Source organism: Bos mutus, chromosome 16 (assembly GCF_027580195.1).
Source record: "Bos mutus isolate GX-2022 chromosome 16, NWIPB_WYAK_1.1, whole genome shotgun sequence".
Taxonomy (NCBI): domain Eukaryota; kingdom Metazoa; phylum Chordata; class Mammalia; order Artiodactyla; family Bovidae; genus Bos; species Bos mutus.
Genome location: NC_091632.1, coordinates 5,746,733 through 5,768,920, shown reverse-complemented (window position 1 = coordinate 5,768,920; position 22,188 = coordinate 5,746,733). Strand labels below are relative to the sequence as shown.

Genomic DNA, 22,188 nt, shown 5'->3' with positions numbered 1-22,188 from the left:
TGGCGAGCCGGGTGGGCTCACGACCTGAGAGCAGGTGTAACTCCCAGGAAGGCTTGGCCGGCTGGCCCCGAGGTCTGTGGTTTCTGATCTGAGCAGCGATTGAGAATCGGAGCTACCCAACAGCGTCGGGAGCCCTAGACCCGCCCTCACCGCACCTCTGAGAGTGGGGAGAGTAGCCGGCTTCCAGCGCCCCTACCCCCTTCCCAGGCTCCCGTCTCGAGGTTCGGTGGGAGAATTTCACTGTAGTCCCTAGGCCCAGGTCAGCGGACAGACCGGCAGGTGAGAGCTGGTGAACCTTCACCCCGAGGCTGGCTCCACCCCCCAAGGGAGACTTCCCGTGGCAGCTCACGCGGCAGCCCCGGCTGCAGGCGAGGGCTCAGGAGGGATGAGGCCAGGGGAGGCTGCGGAGGGGACGGAGTCCAGGCGCCGGCAGGAGGGGCGGACCGAGCTCCATGTGCAGGGGCGGGGCGGGCCTGGGGCCGAAGACAGCGCTTGACGAGCAGCCGAGCAGCCGCGATCTCGAGACGGGGCTGGGAAGGGCCTGCTGGACGGAGGGGAGGCCCAGGCCTCGGTAAGAACTGCCGTGAGGGCTCAGGAGCGCGGCTGGACACTGTGAGCACCGAGAGGGGCACCTGGAGGGCCTGGGGCGGGCCTCTGAGAGACGGCGGGGCCAGAGCCCACCAGCCTGAGGGCCCCGGGCTGGTGCTGTGCCCTGGGGAGGCCCAGAGCCGCCCCCGCCCCTGCCCCCTCCTCATAGTCCACGCCCCTGCCCTACCCGCTCCCCTAGTCCCTTCCCCTGACCCCCCCGCCCCCCCCGCCTCCTCCCTTAGCCCCTCCCCCTGCTCCTGCCCCCTCCCCCTAGTCCCTCCCCCTGCTCCTGCCCCCTCCCCCTAATCTCTTCCCTGGGACCTTGACCCCAGACAGTGCTGTGTTCCCCCTGCTCAGGGCATCAGGGCGGGATTCCCTGTGAAGCCTCCAGGGGAAGGTTCCTCCCCAGGAATTCTAGACCTGCCCTTCCTCTCAGGGAGAGATGGCCCCTGATGCTCTCTTCTGCGTGGCTACCAGGCCCCTCGAGACACCCCTGCCTCCCGCTGCCCTCCCGAGGGTCCACAGAGCCCTTCAGCCCAGGCCTCGCTGCAGCAGGAATGGCTTTATTTCAGGGGAGGCTGGTGGAAGACTTGGGTGTTGGGGTCAGTGCAGGGTTAGGGGACATTCCAGAACACGTGACCTTAGAGTCATCTAGCCAAAGAGCTCACAGAGACGCATAAGGACACCTCCCTTTCAGGAAACAGCAGAAAAGCACCTGCAGGTCGGCTCTTACTCTCTGGTGACACCAAGGATGCCCTCCCCTCCCTGGGCCAGGTGCCCATGCCTCCTCCTGGCCCCCCTCAGCCTCTGCGGTGGACAGAGCAGGAGCTGGGCGCTCACCACCTCTTCCAGCTGGTATGCACATTCCCACACGCCGAAGAGTGACTGGCAGCCACCTGGGCTCCAAAGGCTCAGGAACAGGTGGACAATGACTCACAGACTCAAAATAGACCCACATTCCCAGCCGCTGACCACAGAGGGCTGCGGGGCTGGGGAGGGCGGGCAGGGCTGCGCTGGGGGAACACCGGTGGCTGGCACATGGTGCTATCCACCTCATCCGGGCTGGGATCCGAGCCACTCCTCACCTCCCTCTGGCACTCTCAGGCTTCAGTGCGACAGGATTCTGAAGAGGTTGTGAGCTCCCAGAAAACGTCAAGAGGGGAGCAGAGTGGGAGATTCCCCAGGCCAGACAAGGGGAGTGTGACTGGGGACCTTCCAAAGACACTGGGCCCTTTCTCTCCCTGTGGTTAAAGGCAGCTGGAAAGTTGTTCCCCAAGCCTAACCTCCGTGTCTCCAGCTCCATCTTCCAAGGTCATCTGGCACATCTCGTCAGCTCTAGGCAGGTCCCCAACCTCACATTTCCGTCCCATATGTGCAGGGGATGACAGGGAAGAAAGGGATTAAGGCTTGACGATTTTGCAAAGTCCGTAGGGCCAGGGGATGGGGGACGGAGCCAATAACAATGGCGGCTCATCAGAACTGGGGTTGGGAGAGAAGGCAGGTGTCCCAGGAGCTCCTGACCAAAGAACACTGAGTCCCAGATTTCAGTGGCGTGCTCATAGCTGGGAAGGTGCGGGGTCTTGTTAAAAGGCAGAGTCTGACCCCCTCGGTCTAGAGGGGAGCTTGAGCCTCTGCACAACTCACCAGCCCACGTGAGGCCAGGGCTGCCGATGTAGGAAACACTCTGAGTCACCAGGATCATCGCGTGGTTCCCAAACCCGGCTCTGCATCGGATCCCACCAGGGAGACTTGTCAAGTCCACTGTCCTGGGCCCCAGCCCGCAAGATGCTGACTGAGGTCTGAGAAAGGGCCTTGGAACCTGCACCCTGTGCACTTCTCACACGCCGTACGGCAGGCGGCCTTGGGAACCAGGCCCCTGGGGTCTCTCCCAGCTGACCTTCTGCACGTGATCTACGGTTGTGGCTAAGAGCACATGTGCAGACACACCATCTACCAATTCTGTGACTGACTCCCTGAACCTTCACTTCAGCATCTGTGAAACACGGACCACCGGACCTCACATAGAGGCCTGTCACAAGGAACAGACGAGCTGATGTCTGCTGAGCACTGGCCTGGAGCCTGGGCTGCGGGAGCCGGCATATTGCATATTGAGTGCAGCACTTTCCACAGCATCATCTTTCAGGATCTGGAATAGCTCAACTAGAATTCTATCACTGCCGGGAGCCAGCGTGAGGAGCTCCACCCATGACAAAGGTCATGAGGAAGGAGGCTCGGCATATGCAAAGGTGGGATCGAGCCTCAGGAATCCCCCTGGAAATTCTCGAGCATCTACCCCCAAAACCAGAGTCTGCCTACTTTCTGCTTTGTGCTTTCACCTACACCTCTGACTTTACGGGGGGCTGTCCCCCACTACCTCTCTCTGAAAAAAGAGTTAGCTTACAGCTCCAGTTAATAATTCCTGGGTGTGACAGTGTTTCAACCTACAAACTCCTTTGGAAGTCCTCTAGCCTGCCTGAATAGGTTTTTCCGGCCACATGTGATTGCTCAGAGCCTCCCAACTGTGAGAGGCATGAGATGTTCTAAACTGTCTAAATACAGATTCCTTTGAGCAGTTAAAAGATTGATTAGAAATTGTATTGGTGAAGGGATTTTCACTTGTTGGGCCAATGTTTGCTGCTAAGTCTCCATATCCCTTACCTGCTGTGTCCCTGGCAGTGTATTGATTAATGTAATTGGTGTAAATAGTAGCTTTAATGTCTGTAACCTGGGACCCTTGAGTTAATTCTTTTCTTGTTATAGCCCACCACACCTTTGCTCTGTTGGAATGCAACTTTATCTAATGCTTTTTGGAGGGTGGCTCTGACCAATCACCTTTAGAGAAAAATAAGTTTTCTAAAGAAAGGGTCTTAAAATGTTAACAGGCCTCGGGGCCAGAAGATGATGCAAATCACCTAAGCTTTTGCATACGATAAGTTTGCAGGAAGAAAGCCTGGCTTGCTGCAAGACTCTACCCCTTCCCCATTATCCTCTATGCATAACTTAAGGTATAAAAACTACTTTGGAAAATAAAGTGCAGGCCTTGTTCACCAAAACTTGGTCTCACCATGTCGTTCTTTCTCTTACCTTCTGGCTGAATTATTCAGCCTCTTTTCTCCACTGAATTTCCTCACTGAGCTATCCTTATTTCAGCCTCTTTTCTTCACTGAATTTTCCTACTGAGCTATCCTCATTCTATTACTCTTTATATCCTTAATTAACATTTAATTAAGCAGTTGTTTCCTGATCCTCGCCTATGCCATCTCTCCTTCGAATACCCTGGATCAGCTGGGGCTGGACCCCGGCACTGGGCCACAGTGAGCACTCAGATATGAACCACAAGCGTGATGCTTATTAAACACACCACCTGGTTTTCATTATGTCCGTCAGCTCCCTCTTCACTTTTCTACACTGATTTTACATCATATTCACCTGCACTGACTTTCTGTCTCAGTAGCTTAAGTCCACAGTGTATAGGAAGGGAGGGATAAGGATAGGGGTCTGGGTGTGATATTCTCAAAACAAGCAGGAGCTGCTGAAAGGCAAGGCCCTTGTTTTATTATTGAGCTCAGGCACTTGGCAAGGCTTAAACAAGCAAGCAAACAGTTGGATGGATGGATGGTTGGAGGATGGATGGACAGATGAATGGATGGATGCATGGGTGGGTGGATGGGTGGATGGTTGGTTGGATGAAGAATGGATGGATGGATGGATAGGTAGATGGATAGATAGGTAGATGGAATGACAGATGTGCGCATGGATGGATGCACAGGTGGTTAAAGGGATGGACAGAGGATAGATGGACAGATGCATGGACGGGTAGGCAGGTGAATGGCTGGATAGGTGGATGGGTAGATGGATGGATGGGTGGGTGGATGGATGGGTGGATAGGTGGGTGGGTGGATGGATGGATGGGTGGGTGGGTGAATGGCTGGATAGGTGGATGGGTAGATGGGTGGATGGTTAGATGGATGGATGGGTGGAAAGATGGATGGATGGGGGATAAATGGATGGACGGATGAGTGGGTGGGTGAATGGCTGGATAGGTGGATGGGTAGATGGGTGGATGGAAAGATGGATGGATGGATGGGTGGATGGGTGGGTGGGTGAATGAATGGATGGGTGAATGGATGGGTGGATAGGTGGGTGGGTGGATGGATGGATGGAAGGATGGATGGATGATGGATGAGTGGATGCATGGATGGATGGGTAGGTGGATGGATGGATGGGTGGATACATGGATGGGTAGATGCATGGATGGATGGATGGATGGGTGAGTGGGTGGGTGGATGATGACTGAATGGTTGGATGGATGGGTGGGTGGATGGATGATGGTTGAATGGCTGGATGGATGAAGAACGGATGGATGGGTGGAAAGGCGGATGGACAGATGGATGGATGGATGGTTAGATGGATGGACAGTTGGATGGATGGGTGGATGAGTAGATGGATGGGTGGATGGATAGATGGATGGTTGGATGGATGGGTGGATTAGTGGATGAGTGGATGGATGGATGGACGGATAGACGGTTGGATGGATGGTTGGACGGATGGGTGGATGGGTGGATGGATGGGTGGATGGGTGGATGGATGGGTGGATGGGTGGATGAGTGGATGGATGGATGGATGGATGGATAAGTGGTTGGATGGATGGATGGTTGGATGGGTGGGCAGATGGATGGATGAGTGGGTGGGTGGATGATGGTTGAATGGCTGGATGGATGAAGAACGGATGGATGGGTGGATAGGCAGATGGACGGATGGATGGATGGTTAGACAGATGGATGGACGGTTGGATGGATGGGTGGATGCGTGGATGGATGGGTGGGTGGATGAGTGGATGGATGGGTGGATGGATCTATAAGTGGGTGGATGGATGCACGGGTGGATTAGTGGATGGGTGGATGGATGGATGGATGGACGGTTGGATGGATGGGTGGATGAGTAAATGGATGGATGGGTGGATTAGTGGATGGATGGGTGGATGAGCAGATGGATGGACACCAGCGGTTGGGTCTCTTCTTCCCTCCAGCTGCAACCAGAACCTGGGCCGGGGTTCTGCATTGGCACTAGCTGCTCAAGAGGAGGCATTAATGCAGGAGGAAGGAACCTGGCCTCTGTCATCTCCCCTGCGGGGAGGGGGTCACCCCACTTCTGGGCTCTACCTGGGGCCCATGCACACTCAATCTCAATCTGAGTGGTCAGCCCCCACTCAGAGGTGCCCCTCACATCTCAGGCCGAGGCCTGTAGGAGCTCTGCAGGGCTGAGAAGCCCACAAGTGCTGAGCGCCACGCTGCTCCCGGGTGGCCCAGCTGGGGCCAACTCTACCCCAGACCAACGTTTACGTCTGAAAGAACCCCCACAGGGTCCCCGCCACACAGACGCTCACCTAGTGTCTCTGGGAGACCAAAGACCTGTGTCAGACCCTCCTCATGTGCAGGGGGCTGCCCGTATGCCCCACCACCACCCACCTCGAAGCAGCCTCTACCCCAGACACACGTAGTAATCAACTCCCGGAACCTTGGGAGATCCAAATAAAGCAGCCTGTAATCACCGGGCCCAAAATAGCCGTGCCAGGGAGGCCATCTGCCACCTCGGGCATCCCCGGGGACCCCACGACACACCCCACAGCGTGGCTGGGCCATGGGCCCTCTCTGGTGGGCAGGCAAGTTCAGCCATGCTAAGCACACCCAGAAGGTCACCTGAGAGCTCAGAATCAGCTCAGGGGCTGGCCTGTGGCTGAGCAGGCACCTCCGGGGTCAGAGCCGCCCAGACCTCCAGGCCGCGTCCCTCCTCCTGCCAGTTTCCTGGCCTCGCTGTGCAGACACCGCCCTCCCTGTGGGGCTGGCTCACAGGCCACTGCCCTCACCAAGACTCCCGCCTCCTCAGTGCTCAACTCTACTCCGCCGCTCCCCACAGGACCCTTGCCCACCCTCCTCTGCCACCCGACCCCCTGCTGGCTGGGTGGTGCCTCCCAAGCAGGAAAGTCACCGTCATAACCCACAGAACTTGTGGAGGGAATCCTAGAGGAAAAAGTGTCTTTGCAGGGGTGAATAAGCTACGGACCTCAAGGTGAGACCTCCTGGATTATCAGGGTGACCCTAAATCCACTGTCACGTGTCCTGTGAGAGACACAGAGACACACACAGAGAACAGACCACGCGAGGACAGGGGCTGTGGCCACACGGGGCGGCGGCAGCCACAGACCCGAAGAGGCTCCACGAGGGGACGCCCACGCCCCCAGATCACTCACACATCCCTTTCTCGCATCACTGGTTCTCACTCTGTAGTGGGTGTCAGAATCTGCTGGGGGTGGGTGTCGCTCATGAAAACGTGATCCCGTCCCGCCTTCAGAGTTTACGATTTTGTGGGTGCAGGTAGGATCTGGGAGGGCAGCTGCCCCGGGACCCCACTTGGAGAACTACTGTTCTATGGTCTATGTGTCCCACCAGACTATGCTAACTGTTCTCTGCCTGGCCTGTGCGCCAAAGACACCGTTCTGGCCCCACAATGCCTCCCCTCTGCATCACTCAGACCCAAGAACGAGCTTCCCCAGGGGACCCCTCCCACACACAAGCGGCTCCTCCTCCCCGCACTGGGGGGTCTGCAGCAGGGCCCCGGCTCCACTGCACCTCACGTGGCCAGGGTGGGACTGATGTTTCTGGGAGAGCTGACAGCTATGAGCACAGGCAGCCTCAAGGCCCTCCGAGACTGCTTGGGGTCTGACCAGGACCAGGGCTCTATAGAGCCACCAGGACACCAGCCATCGGCAGCCCTGGCTCCCCAGGAGCCCACTCCGCCTCCTTGTTCTGGATGGTCTGTGTCCCCTGGGATTCCCCAGCTTGTGTGCAGTCCTCACCCCCGGAGGATGGAAACAGGAAGCGAGGCCTCCGGGAGTAAAGGGGGGTGAGACGAGGGATCAGCGAGGGGCCTCGTGTCTCACTTGTTCCGGCAGCACAGCTGGGGGTGCAGACACACGGGCGCACACGTCCTCGAGCAGGGTGTGCGTTCCTGGGGGCGGCGGCACCGGATACACCATGGTCCAGAGCCCCCGACCGGCCGCCGCCCGGCTGGTCATCTGCCCGCTCGGGCCCCCAGCGTTGCCCTGGGACAGCCTGGTGTCCCAAGGCGGACATGGACTGGGCCCGGCTGCCCAAGTTTTGACCCCGGCTCTCCACGCACGGTCTGTGTCCCTGAGCCGAGTCCTGCACCCACTGAGCCTCAGTTTACCCATCTGTGACATGGGGGTGATGCAATTACCAGTCTAAGCGCCCCACAGAGCCGCCAGGTGTAGTGAGGTGTGTGTCCTGGTGGCTCACGCATACAAAGGGCCGCGAGTGCTAGCCACCACAGGTCTGGGGGGCTGCGGTCCCTCGGGGGAGGGTCAGTCATATGGAATGTGGTGGGGCCTGCTCGGAAACCCCCCAGGAAGACCTCGGATCCCTGCCCCTGAGAGCCTGTGCACTGAAGGGATGACCCAGCGGCTTTCCTCCCCACCCCACTTGGCGAGTCCCCTCACAGAGGGACCACCCACTGCACAAACCCCCCCAGGGACCAGGCGCTTGGGGATGGGCCCTCCCCGCCCTCCACCCCCACTGCAGGTCCCGTCGTGTTTCCACGGGCGGCAGAGGAGCGCTGTGCTGGTGCTGGCGGGACCTCTGCACAGAGCGGGGTGCCGAGGGGCGCGCCTTCCGGGGCGTGCAGGCGGGACTCTTGCCACTGGGCGCCTCTGACTCCAACCTGGGCCCCCTCAGCCCAGGCTGAGCCCTTCTGGACCTCCCCCCGACCCAGGCGCTGGTTCCCCCAGGCTCGGCAGGCTACTCGTGGTTCCTCCTGGCTGTGGCTCCACCCTGGCGTGACACATCCAGCCTGGCGCCCCCCATGCAGTTCAGGGAGGAAGCAAGTTGGGGGGCTGTGGGCCCAGACAGCCTGAGCGCCAAGTAGGACAGGTGCCCCGGCCGCCCCTGCCCCCGCCGCTCTCCCTCCCCAAGCCCCCTTCCTGTCCTGGGAGCACAGGACAGAGCTTCCATGGGTGGCCCAGGGGCATCCTCGGGAGTCTATGCAGGGGGGCAGGGCAGCCTTCCCCGGGGCCCCGACCCAGGCGAGCCCACAGGCCTGGCTCGCTGCGGACAGGCGGCCCCCGGGAGGCAGCCCCGCAGGCAGAGGGACCTTCTCCTGGCCCTGATGGAGAAGGACGGAGGTGCGGTGGCTTCCCCGCAGCTGTGATGGGGCAAACGGCCTTGGATAAACACCTCTGCATGAGGCTCTGAGCTTGTCCAAGCCTCTGTTTGCTCCTCTGAGAGCAGAGCGACCCCTGCTACGGGGGCTCACAAGCATGGAGTCGGGTCACGCCTGCGAGACACCTGGTGGGGAGCGCAGGCACACGGGCACCCGATGGTGGCCCAGCCCTCACCTCTCAGCCCAGCAACCTGGGCTTCCCCGTCCACCTGTGACGGGGTGCCTGAGTTAGGTGGAGGTTCTCACTCTGATGGAACAGCCACGAAACAGGACCTTCATGTAGGGCTATGCCCCCTTCTCCGCGACACACGCACACACACGCTCGCACAAGTACGCTCTGACGTCCTGCAAGCAGAGGCCCGCGTTCCGTCCTGTTCCAGAGGCCGGCCACTCCCCCGCGGTACCGCACACCCAGAAGTCCAAAGGGGCCCTGTACCCGCCCGGCTCGTCCCGCCGCACGTCTTGCCTACCCCTCGATCAGCACGTCCTCACTGAGCCCCTACCACGTGCCGCCGGGCTCTTGGTGAGCAGCCTGGCCGTCCACGCGGGAGTCCTCTCCACCACCACAACCCGCGCTCACCCACGGCGGGTCGACAGCGCCGCCCACACGAGGAACCGGGAGGCGGCAGCACCAGACGTGCCACCCACGTCTGCAAGAGTGCAGCTCCTCCTGTGCAAGCAGGGGCCTCCCTGTATTGGAGAAGAACGGGAGCACCGAGGCCAGCCCGCCGTGGGCCTTACAGGAGTGAGGGCAGGAGCCAAGCCTTGAGCCAGGCACTCCCTGCCCTCAGAGCCCTGACAGTCGGCTTCTTGATATTCCCAGAGTCAGCCAACCGCTCCTTCAGCACCGCCTCCAGGCTGGCCTCCCTGCCTGCTGCTGGGGTGACTTTCAATGATGTAAACTCACGTTGAAGGTCCTTTGATGGCTTCCCAGGCCCAAAGCATAAACTCTGGATCCCTGGCAAGGCCCTCCCCCTGGCCTCTTGCTGATTCCAGACCTTGCTCCTCTCCTGCCCCTCCCACCAGCTCCCCTGCTACACACACGGCCGACCACAGTGGCCCCGTGCACGTGCTCTGCAGCCTCTCCGTCCTCCTGAGCCCCCGCACGTGCTGCTCCCTGCGCCTGGGACGCCCTTCCCTGCCCCTTCGCCTGTCACTAACCCTTCAAGATGCGAAAGGCTCGGCTTTGCCTCCCCGGGGAAGCCTCAAGCGCATGTGAACCAGGCGGGCGGGTGGGTTAAGTGATCTGCACCCGCTCTCCTGAACCCCTGCGAGGTGGGCGGGGGGGCCGTGCCCCACGGGCGGATGGGCCGCTGGGCACAGAGGGTCAGTGTGGTGGCGGCCAGGACCGGAGCCAGCTGCCCTGCGGGCCAGAGGACTGCCAGAGACAACGCGTGTGCGGCCGGCCCGGGGCCTGATCCGACCCCGAGCCCCCGGGCAGCAGGGAGGCTGCCGAGGAAGCTGGCCATGGAGGGTCCTGGCTGCGGGGCCGCCATTGCTCAGAGAGCGCAGGAGCGCCTCTGTGGCCCGAGACCCTCAGGGTCCCCAAGCACGACAAGACAAGAGTCCCAGGGACAAAACGAAGCTCGGAGTGAGAGTGAAGGAGGCAGTGAAGGTCCTCACCCGTGGAAACACCCCCAAGGAACTGTTAGTCTGCCCTCGTTGGGCAACAGGAGCAACACAGGCCTCCGTCACTGACCTCTGACCTTGGCCAGCACTGAGCTGGACAGAGGGAAAGGAGGTGGTGGGGCCCGAGGCCCAGCACATGCAGGGATGAGGGGACACGGGAGGGTGAGGGGGTGGGGGCAGCTGGGGAGGGGGGAGAGTACTCACAGGCAGGGAGGCACCACCCACTCCACATGCCTCAGGGCCCCCAGGCCTGGCCCCAATTCTGAGTCCCCCCAACCACCTAGTCTCCAGTCAAATTCAGCCGGCTCACAGGCACGCATTGGGCACCAGCCTGCTCCGGGCCCTCCCTGTGCACCCAGCACCTGCCCTGAGCACCAAGTGGCCGGGCCCTCCCTCACCCCACCATCTCTGCTTCCTCCCGGGAACCGCGACGGCCCCAGCGGATGGACAGAAACCGCAGGGGTCTGGGCAGGGCCGGACGGGTCCCTGGTGGCCCATGAGGCGTCTGAGCTCAAAGTCTCGCCAAGCCCGGGAGCTGGCAAGGTCAGGGAGACAGCCCCGTCTGGCCACGGTTCTGGGGCGGCAGCTTCCAAGCCCACCCAGGCTCCATGGCGGAATGCCAGACGGCCCAGGATGGCGCCCGGGGCCACCCAGGGAGACCCCGTCCCCTCAGCCTTCCACAGGGGCTGAGCACCTGCACACACATACACACCCCCCAAGGAAACCAAGGCCAGGAGCGCACCATCAGAACCTGGGGTTCAGGCTCAGGCAGAGGTGCCCAGCCCGCTCCCCAACTCACAGAGACTGCAGGCCTGGCAGCTCCCACAGCGCCTCCGCGGGGATCCCTCCCAGCCGGTTGTTTTGCAGCATCCTGTGAGGAGGAGAGGGCTTGAAGGATCCCGCCCACAGAGCCCACAGAGCCCAGCCTGAGCCCCGAGCCCCGACTGTCCCCAGGGGTCCACAGGGCCGGGAGGGCGCCTCCCAGGGGCTTCTGGGACGAGGCGCCCGGGAAGACATGGAAGAGACACCCAGGGCAGCAAGGCAGGAAAGCAGGGCAGGGGCCCCTCCAGCATTCCGGCCCAGAAGATGCCGCATCTCCTCCCAGGCCTCAGTCTCCTCTGCAGCTGAGAGCCTGCAGCTTCCCTGGGAACTGGAGGCTGTGCAGGTGCCCAGGCAAATGCCTTTGTGGTGTGCGTGTCTGCAGGGACAACTTGCAGCCCTCAGGTCAGAAAGCCAGCACAAACGACCCCGCAAAAGCAGGCACATCCAGCCAGGCACGTGAGCCACTCAGAGGACTGCCCTCCCGGACCAGCAGGCCCGTGAGCCTGAGAGCAAGAGGGGGAGAAATGGGGACCCCAACCGACCCCGGGCCCCAGAGCCATGCTCAGAACAGTCAGAAAGCCACTCCAGAGCCCTGGGGCACTGCGCAAGGGGCCTGCTCACCCGACTCTAAGGGGGGCCTGGGTGGCCACTGTCTCTGGGGGGTACTTCCCTGCTGGCCTCTGGCGGGGGCGGGGGGCAGGCGCGGTATGTGGGCGGAGAGGAGGTCAGGGAAGAGCTGGGGGCAGGAAGGTGCCCCCAGGCCTGCACACCTGCCCTTTTCACCCAGATGCAGGCGGAACCTCCACTCTGAGGGCACTAGGTAGGTGGGTGCCTTCCTCAACGCCCCCCCCACTCCTGAAGCAGAGGAGGCCTGCAGGCAAAGAGCAGGCACGAAGGCTGTGGGTGACTGAGGGGTCTTAGGGGTGCCGCTGGGGGTCAGGGGCAGGCTACCCTCAGCTCCAGCCGCTGCCTCTCCAGCCACCCAACCTGCGGGGCCAGCACCATGTCAAGGGGGCGGGATTGCAGCTTCAGGAGGCTTTGATTAACTGCTTAAGGCAGGTGAGGAAGAAAGGCGCGTCCACAAGCTGGAGGCTCAGACACAGGACGTGAGTCTTATCTTCTGAAGGCTGAGTAGACAGAACCCCGATCTCCAATCTGGCCACAGGCCTGGGCCTGCCCCAGGCAGGGACCACCACCCAGCAGGCCTCCCAGGCCGTGTCAGGCTTGGGGGTGCCTCCCCGCCCAGCGGCAGCAGCACAGGGGGGAGCAGGACAGACAGACAGAGAGAGGAGGCAGGAAGGACTTAGCGCCGGAGGGAGGCCAAGAGGAGGCAGGTAGGGCCAGGATGGGACGCCCACAGGCGGAGCAGGAGCGAGGTGGGGAGGGTCCAGGGCCCCAGGGCCCGGAGACAGGAAGGGGTGAGGGACAACACCGAGCGAGGAGGGCGCCTGGAGGTGGTGGGGCTGCCGACCGGCTGGGAGCAGGAATCTCCTGGGCAGGGCAGACAGGGCCACCCACCCACAGACAACCTGGAGCAAAGAGACACCTTTCTAGATGGGTGCAGCCCAGGACAGACACAGGACCGGGCTATGCGGGCGCAGGAGGTCCGAGAGGAGCTACTCCACGTTCAAGGTCAGGAGGGGCAGCCGTGAGGAGATACCCCTCTTCCAAGGTAAGAGAAACCCAAAAAAGACAGTAGGTGTTGTGAGAGGGCATCAGAGGGAAGACACACTGAAACCAGAATCACAGAAAACTAGCCAATCCGATCACATGGACCACAGCCTTGTCTAACTCAATGAAACTCAGCCATGCCGTGTGGGGCCACCCAAGACGGGCGGGTCATGGTGGAGAGGTCTGACAGAATGTGGTCCACTGGAGAAGGGAATGGCAAACCAGTTCAGTATTCTTGCCTTGAGAACCCCAAAATACTGAAAGAGAAACTCCTCAGGTCAGTAAGTGCCCAATATGCTACTGGAGATCAGTGGAGAAATAACTCCAGAAAGAATGCAAGGATGGAGCCAAAGCAAAAACAATACCAAGTTGTGGATGTGACTGGCGATAGAAGCAAGGTCCGATGCTGTAAAGAGCAGTATTGCACAGGAACCTGGAATGTCAGGTCCATGAATCAAGGCAAATTGGAAGTGGTCAAACAGGAGATGGCAAGAGTGAATGTCGACATTCTAGGAATCAGCAAACTGAAATGGACTGGAATGGGTGAATTTAACTCAGATGACCATTATATCTACTACTGCGGGCAGGAATCCCTCAGAAGAAATGGAGTGGCCATCATGGTCAACAAAAGAGTCCAAACTGCAGTACTTGGATGCAATCTCAAAAACAACAGAATGATCTCTGTTCGTTTCCAAGACAAACCATTCAATATTACAGTAATCCAAGTCTATGCCCCAACCATTAACGCTGAAGAAGCTGAAGTTGAACAGTTCTATGAAGACCTACAAGACCTTTTAGAACTAACACCCAAAAAAGATGTCCTTTTCATTATAGGGGACTGGAATGCAAAAGTAGGAAGTCAAGACACACCTGGGGTAACAGGCAAATTTGGCCTTGCAATACGGAATGAAGCAGGGCAAAGACTAATAGAGTTTTGCCAAGAAAATGCACTGGTCATAGCAAATACCCTCTTCCAACAACACAAGAGAAGACTCTACACGTGGACATCACCAGATGGCCAACACCAAAATCAGATTGATTATATTCTTTGCAGCCAAAGATGGAGCAGCTCGATACAGTCAGCAAAAACAAGACCAGGAGCTGACTGTGGCTCAGATCATGAACTCCTTATTGCCAAATTCAGACTTAAATTGAACAAAGTAGGGAAAACCACTAGACCATTCAGGTATGACCTAAATCAAATCCCTTATGATTATACAGTGGAAGTGAGAAATAGATTTAAGGGACTAGATCTGATAGATAGAGTGCCTGATGAACTATGGACTGAGGTTCGTGACATTGTACAGAAGACAGGGATCAAGAGCATCCCCATGGAAAAGAAATGCAAAAAAGCAAAATGGCTGTCTGGGGAGGCCTTACAAATAGCTGTGAAAAGAAGAGAAGCGAAAAGCAAAGGAGAAAAGGAAAGATATAAGCATCTGAATGCAGAGTTCCAAAGAATAGCAAGAAAATATAAGAAAGCCTTCCTCAGCGATCAATGCAAAGAAATAGAGGAAAACAACAGAATGGGAAAGACTAGAGATCTCTTCAAGAAAATTAGAGATACCAAGGGAACATTCATGCAAAGATGGGCTCGATAAAGGACAGAAATGGTATGGACCTAACAGAAGCAGAAGATATTAAGAAGAGGTGGCAAGAATACACAGAAGAACTTACAAAAAAGATCTTCAAGACCCAGATAATCACGATGGTGTGATCACTGACCTGGAGCCAGACATCCTGGAATGTGAAGTCAAGCGGGCCTTAGAAAGCATCACTATGAACAAAGCTAGTGGAGGTGATGGAATTCCAGTTGCGCTATTTCAAATCCTGAAAGATGAGGCTGTGAAAGTGCTGCACTCAATATGCCAGGGAATTTGGTAAACTCAGCAGTGGCCACAGGACTGGAAAAGGTCAGTTCTCATTCCAATCCCAAAGAAAGGCAATCCCAAAGAATGCTCCAACTACCATACAATTGCACTCGTCTCACACACTAGTAAAGTAATGCTCAAAATTCTCCAAGCCAGGCTTCAGCAATACATGAACCGTGAACTTCCAGATGTTCAAGCTGGTTTTAGAAAAGGCAGAGGAATCAGAGATCAAATTGCCAACATCCACTGGATCATGGAAAAAGCAAGAGAGTTCCAGAAAAACATCTATTTCTGCTTTATTCACTATGCCAAAGCCTTTCACTGTGTGGATCACAATAAACTGTGGAAAATTCTGAAAGAGATGGGAATACCAGACCACCTGACCTGCCTCTTGAGAAACCTATATGCAGGTCAGGAAGCAACAGTTAGAACTGGACATGGAACAACAGACTGGTTCCAAATAGGAAAAGGAGTACGTCAAGGCTGTATATTGTCACCCTGCTTATTTAACTTCTATGCAGAGTACATCATGAGAAACGCTGGGCTGGAAGAAGCACAAGCTGGAATCAAGATTGCCGGGAGAAATATCAATAACCTCAGATATGCAGATGACACCACCCTCATGGCAGAAAGTGATGGTGATGGCAGATGGCCTCTTGATGAAAGTGAAAGAGGAGAGTGAAAAACTTGGCTTAAAGCTCAACATTCAGAAAACTAAGATCATGGTATCTGGTCCCATCACTTCATGAGAAATAGATGGGGAAACAGGGGAAACAGTGTCAGACTATTTTTCTGGGCTCCAAAATCACTGCAGATGGTGACTGCAGCCATGAAAGTAAAAGACACTTACTCCTTAGAAGGAACGTTATGACCAACCTAGACAGCATATTAAAAAGCAGAGACATTACTTTGCCAACAAAGGTCCATCTAGTCAAGGCTATGGTTTTTCCAGTGGTCACGTATGGATGTGAAAGTTGGACTGTGAAGAAGGCTGAGTGCCGAAGAATTGATGCTTTTGAACTGTGGTGTTGGAGAAGACTCTTGAGAGTCCCTTGGACTGCAAGGAGATCCAACCAGTCCATTCTAAAGGAGATAAGTCCTGGGTGTTCATTGGAAAGACTGATGCTAAAGCTGAAGCTCCAGTACTTTGGCCATCTCATGCAAAGAGCTGACCCATTGGAAAAGACCCTGATGCTGGGAGGGATTGGGGGCAGGAGGAGAAGGGGACGACAGAGGATGAGATGGCTGGATGCCATCACCGACTCAATGGGCATGAGTTTGAGTGAACTCCGGGAGTTGGTGATGGACAGGGAGGCCTGGCGTGCTGTGATTCATGGGGTCACAAAGAGTCGGACACGACTGAGCGACTGAACTGAACTGACACCTTGGTGATCCCCTTGTACAAAGAAGCCCTGCAGGTGAGGGTGGGGCTGTGGGGGCAGCAGGGCAGGGGGCGGCTCACCGCTGCAGGGGGGCTTCAGGCGCTCCGGGGTCGGCCCCCAGGATCCGCTTTGCCCCCAGCCCAGGGTCAGGCCCTCCGAGGACCCTCCCCAGCCTGCCCTCGGACCCCCTGAGTCCCATTCGTACTTCCTTTCACCCACACTCTTCGCAGGGACGGGGCGGGGACTAGGGTTGGGGAGAGGCTGCCTTCACGTCCCCTCCCCAAGGGGGCTGTGGGGTCAACGGAAGAGCAATGCAGGGTTCTCTTCCAACCTCAGGTTCCTTCCGCTTCAAGGACACAGATGCCTGGGAACTGGAGGCGGGGGATTCCGCGCTGCGGCCAGGGTTCAGAGGGAAGGGCAGTTAAGAATCCAGTGTGGGGTCTTCTCTGCAGAAACAGTCCAGCTCCTCCTGGCCTGACCTGCCTGCACCCTCGGCCGCGTTCATGGCACATCACACTTCCTGACACTGTGGTGCAAGCATCCGGCCGTTAAGCATTTGTTAGCAAACCACCAACTTTCTTACGGACAAGGCAAAAGCAAAGACCTGGAAATAATTAAAGGGAAAAGTGAAGAGAAGGAAATAAGCAAGCCAGTGGCAAAGCAAGACACAGGCTACCAAGCCTCCTTTTGCCCAGAGTCCTCAAAGCTGAGTCTCCATGTAACGTGGGGCCTAGACTCACAGGATTTTCAGGCTGCTGAGGCCGGAGAACGCTTGTCCCGGGATGTGCGCGAGGCGGTTCCCGGAGAGGCGCCTGCAAACCAGAGAGAAGGGCGGGTGATGCTGGCGGGCGGCCGGGCAGGGTGGTGGCCCCACAGCAGAGTCCCGGGACATGGGTAGGGAGGGTGGTGGAGACTGCCCTGCTGACCTCACAAGGACCCCCACTTGCAGAGGAGGAAACGGAGGCTCAGTTCAGAGAGTGTGCAGCACCTCCCAGACCCGATTATCTTCTGGGCCGCATCCACCCACAGCCTGCCCTGTGCTGTCCTGTCGGCAGCGGAGCTAGATGTGTGGGTCTCCCTGAGCTCCAAACTCCACAGCCAACCCCACTAATCTGGAGCAGAAGCGGGGTGTAGGAACGAATCTACCACCGCGGTCTAGTCAAGAACGTCCACACTGGTCACAGGTGACCATCAACCCTAAAAGGAACAGATGAGGCACAGGGCGCCTGACACGCGTCCCCATCGGAGTCTGCAAGGTGCATGGGGGCCTCAAAGTCCCCACGGGCATCACCAGGACTCAGCTCTCAGAGGCCTGCTGACATGGGAGCTGGGCTAACACAGCTCAGAAGCTGTCTTTTTTAATCTCTCTACTGAGCGTCTCTAGTTGACATTTGTTGTTTTTCCTTTCATTTTGCTTTTTTACTTCATCTTATTTCACTTTATTTCATCTTATTTTATTTCACTTTATTTCCCTTCATTTCACTTTATTTCATTTCCCTTTTTCATTTCATTTTTTATTTCACTTTGTTTCATTTTATTTCACTTTATTTGGCTCCTTTTCATTTTTGTCACAGAAAGTGGAATCTTCATTTTGCGGCTTGCAGGCTTCTCTCAAAACTTCCTGTTTCAAAAAAAGTGCTGTGATCTTTGGGGTCTCCACGCTTGGGTTCCGTAGGAGGGCATTTCTGCCTCCAAAATGGGCCAGCAAGCCCCTCAGGGAGTGGAGGACAGAGGACCAGCCCCGGGCTCAGGCTGTGCACGTCACCAGCCCGACTCCGTGGCTGCTGTCCTGCGTTCCTTCTCACCAGGCAGGCCCCCTCCGTGGCCTCGCTGTCCCTTCCCCTGAGAACAGGCCACGGTTCCTCCAAGAGGCCTCTCCCCACTCCAGGCCAACGCACGTCCTGACGCCGAGAGCCAGCGTCCATAGGCATTGCTCGTGCACTCGGGCGGGGCAGGGTGCCCTCGGGGCCCTGCCCAGGGCCGGTAGGGAGGGGTGTGCCAGGGGAGAGGGCTCAGGGTGCAGGTGGAGTGCTGAGTGTTTGGAACCAGGAGCCTGATCTGAGAGTTTAAGCGAAACCAGCAGAACCCCAAGACTGATGGTGCCCAGCATGAACCAGCAGGCTGGGGTCCTGGGGATCAGGCGAGAAGGAGGGCAGGGTGGCAAGAGGGCGGCTGGCTGCCCCAAGGAGACAGAAGGCGCTCGGGCCAAGGCGCTGACTCACTCAGCACGGCACTAGCGCGTCAGACCAGCATGCAGGCTTCCAGGCTGTGGGAAGGGACCAACCCGAGAGGGCTTCCTGGAGGAAGTGGGCCTTGTGTTGGCCCTGATAAGAACAGAGAGACAGTGGACCTGCTGGGCTGGACGGGAAACTGGCTCCCATGGAGCACAGCTGGCTGGTGGGCTTGGGCCAAGTGAGGGAGGGTCCTTGAAGCGGCTTTTCTGGGTTGTGGGGAACCAGAGAAAGCTCGTGAGCTGGTGAGAGCCACCCACAACGGACAGAGTGTATCAGAGAGGGAGGAGCGGTTTGTCCTTACGCGCTGGGGCAGCCCCCAGTGAAGGGGTCAAGCGGGCACTCACGCAGAGGAAGGACCACCAGGACAGGGAGTGGCCAGCAGCCAGACCCAGGGGACAAGGGCAGGTCACGGACGGCCCCAAGGAAAGGGGCTTCCCTGGTGGCTCAGCTGGCAAAGAATCTGCCTGCCATCTGGGAGACCTGGGTTCGATCCCTGGGTTGGGAAGATCCCCTGCAGAAGGGAAAGGCTACCCACTCCAGTATCCTGGCCTAGAGAATTCCATGGACTGTATAGTCCATAGAGTCGCAAAAAGAGTCGGACACAACTCAGCGACTCTCACTTTCAAGGAAAGGAGAAATGTTGACAGCAAGCTGGTCAGCTTCAGGGAGGTGGAGGCTCACGTCCGAGTTCCTATGTCCACGCTGCCCCCACTCAGCCCCACGCCTCGGCAGGTGGCGCTGACGCTCTCTCAGAATGGCTCCTTCTGCCAGACTCCCGCTCCCCGGGGAAGCCCAGTGCCCTGGTGTCAGAGGTCACAGTACCCCCTCCAGCCCTTCCCACCAGCCCCTCCCACCCCCCACCAAGGCCTCTACTCACAGCTCCTCCAGGAAGCGCAGGTGGTGGAAGACGCCAGGCCAGAGCTCCGTGAGGCTGTTCATGCTCAGGTCTCTGCGAGACAGAAGCAGGCACATGAGCAGACCGTGTCCCCCGGGCCCCACGTGGTGCTCCCCGAGGCTCCCTCCTCCCAGGGGGATGGGCCATGATGAGGGCCGAGGAGGAAGCTGACCCCTCATCAGGGACAAGCCAGAGAAAAGTTCACAGACATTAGAGCAGGACAGGGCTACTCAACACGCAGGACCCCGTGGACGTTTTATCCGAGACCCCACGGGCTCCTGGGACCATCCCCAGACTGGCCAGCGGGATTCTACGGCCCTCTAGGCCTGCAGTGTCTCCCTCCTGCTGTCCCCCCACCGCACCCCCAGGCTCCTTCTCCTCTTCTCCATCCAGAGGGCGCGGGATCCTGCCAAGTCCCACCTAGACTAGCTGCCTTCCCACATTATGAGACCCTGAGGGCGGCCTCCGCGCCACACCTCCAAGGCACCCTGCACACAGATGATCTCGGCAGGAACAGCCAGCATCTGCCGGAGGTCCACTGTGTCCAGTGTCGGCGGCCCTTTACCCAAACAGTCCCACTGAATTCTCCCAAGGACCCCAACGTGGGTACCGATGCTGCTTCACTTTACACTTGAGAAAGCAGAGGGAAGACCGAAGTCAACTCTCTCCTTCATTTACCCACCTGACTGAGGGCTCTTAACTACTCTCTGTCACCTCATCCATAATAATGGGGGAACGCCCCCAGACTCCTAGGGTCCTTGTACGGATTAAGTGAGCCAGTGCCTACAGACTGCCTGCCAGAGCGTGCACAGCATTTCCTCCGCCTCCTGTACCTCAGTGACCAGTGGGCAAGAGCCCCACAGTCTGCGGGCCGGCCCGGCCCCAGGGTTTTCCTCCCAGCCCTCGCCGGGGACTGCATGTGTGCGTGTCACTCTCGGGATCCGCGGCATCTCAAACCCCTAACAGCGGCCACTGGCCTCTGTCAGCTCCCTCCTCCCAGGGATGCACTTGCACCGCAAACCCCAGGGTCTGCATTTCCTGTAAGAAATGCCCGTGCTGAGGTGTGTGCTGGACACGGGGTGTGGGGCAGGGGCTGGGGGAGTCGGGGCCCAGCTCCCGCCGATGAAAAGGCTGTTGAGGCGCCAGCGTTTCATCCCTGGTAAGGCGGGACACATCCTCTGAGGAAGGCGGGCGCCCCGTGCGGGCAGAGGTGAGGGGCCGGCGGCGCCCCGACCCGCCGTCCAAGACGGGGCCGGCGGCCACAGAGCCGCGGGGCGCGCAGGGCAGCGACGGGAGCGGCAAGCGCGGCCCGGGGCCAGGCGCGGAGCCTCCTGCGGGTCCCGGGCCGGCGCACCGTCAGCCCGGCGGGAAGAGTCGAGGAGCCGCGGAGCCGGTACCCCGAACGCGCGCCCGAGCGCCTCCGGACGTGCCTCCACAAGGGCTGGCGGGGTGTGTGACTCAGGCCTCGTCACTCAGCCGTCGCCCCGGGGGCCGCAGCTCCGCGGCTCTGATGTGGCTCCAGCCCCCACCCGCCCCGGGCCCGTCCTGAGAGCGGCCTCATTGTTCTCCCCGGGAGGAGCGGCCCGCCCCGCGCCCGCCCGCATCCTGCCGGGACAGCGCCCAGACCAGCTGCAGGGCTCGGGGGGCCGGTGCCAAGGAGGGGGCGGGGGAAGCGCGGGCCGCAGAGCGCTGTGGGGGCGTGTGAGCCGCCGGGCACGCGCGGTCCGAGGAGCTCCGGGCGCGTGTCTGTGCACGTGCACGGCACTCCAAGTCCGCGCTCTCCAAGTACCCGCCTTACCACGACGTAACCCTCTGGGGGACGCTCAGCCGAGTCGCCCCCCGCCCCCGCCCGCCCCGGCCCGGGTTGAACCCTTCTTGGCTGTAACCCTGGGCGAGCCAAGGGGCTCCGACCCACCGGGGAAGCGCAGGCTGCTTCGTGGGGCTCGGGGCCCAGGTCGTGGGCAGACTGGACACCAACGCCGGCCGCAAACGCCACTGCAGTGCCGCCGCCCCACGAGAGCTAGCAGCGCACACGCAGGCAGAACACACACCCGCATGCACCACGCACGCACGCACCACGCACACGCACGCACGCACGGCTCCCAGGATGTGCTTTACTCAGCACATGTTTGGTCGAAGCCTGCACTCTCTGGCTGCGCGGCACCGCCTTCCCGCACGCTGGGCCTTGCCCACTGCTTCTCTCAGCTCGAAAGCAGGGCGAGGCTGGGTGTCACCCGCCATGCGGCCTTTCCCAGCAGCCCTCGGGGCGCTCTGTGCCCCTGGCTGTACTCGCCAGGGGCGGGGCCGGGAGAGGGTCGACGGGCGAGCCTGGCAGCCTGCACACCGGAGCGTTCTCAGCGCTCGACCCTGGGTGCCCCGGACCACCAGGGAAGCCGGGAGAGGCAGCTGTGACGACCAGAAGGATCCAGGGACTCAGGGCAGAGAGCAGGAGGACGCGAAACTAGGCCGCGTGGGGGCAGTAGGAGGCCCGCCGCCGAGGTCATCGGCCGACACCCAAGGGCCCTGCGGGACTTGTTCAGTGTGCGTTTTTCCTGTGAGCAGACGACAAAGCCCCTGGTCCTGCGAGGTGGGCCTGGGAGGACTGTCCCCAGCGGGGGTAGAGGCCTGGACGCAGGGCCCATCTCTGCAGCCAAGTGGCCGGAGTGAACAGGAAACAGTCCCTCTCCCCCGCCACCCCGCCGTGCCCCCAGGCTATCTCCTCTGAGAGGCCCTCCCGCCAGAGCTGAGCAGCGTCCTGCGTCCTGCACTTTTGTTCAGGCTCCCGCAGGGGCGTTAGCTGGGCTCTTGCCCTGTTCCTGGCACTGCCCTACCCCACCAGCAGCCAGCTGCACTGACCAGCC

At 59.3% G+C, this 22,188-nt stretch overlaps 1 protein-coding gene across 1 annotated transcript in view; it reads right to left on the bottom strand.

The window, feature by feature from the left end:
- The window catches only part of LGR6 (leucine rich repeat containing G protein-coupled receptor 6), a 71,137-nt gene extending 49,569 nt beyond the window's left edge, over positions 1-21,568 (bottom strand). Inside the window, exons 1-5 of the mRNA XM_070384816.1 lie at positions 21,505-21,568; positions 20,562-20,658; positions 19,310-19,381; positions 16,939-17,010; positions 11,252-11,323 (exon numbers count right to left, since the gene is read on the bottom strand). Coding sequence (XP_070240917.1) covers positions 11,252-11,323; positions 16,939-17,010; positions 19,310-19,381; positions 20,562-20,658; positions 21,505-21,568 — 377 coding nt within the window. The remainder of the gene's footprint in view (positions 1-11,251; positions 11,324-16,938; positions 17,011-19,309; positions 19,382-20,561; positions 20,659-21,504) is intronic.
- Between the last annotated feature and the right edge of the window lie 620 nt (positions 21,569-22,188).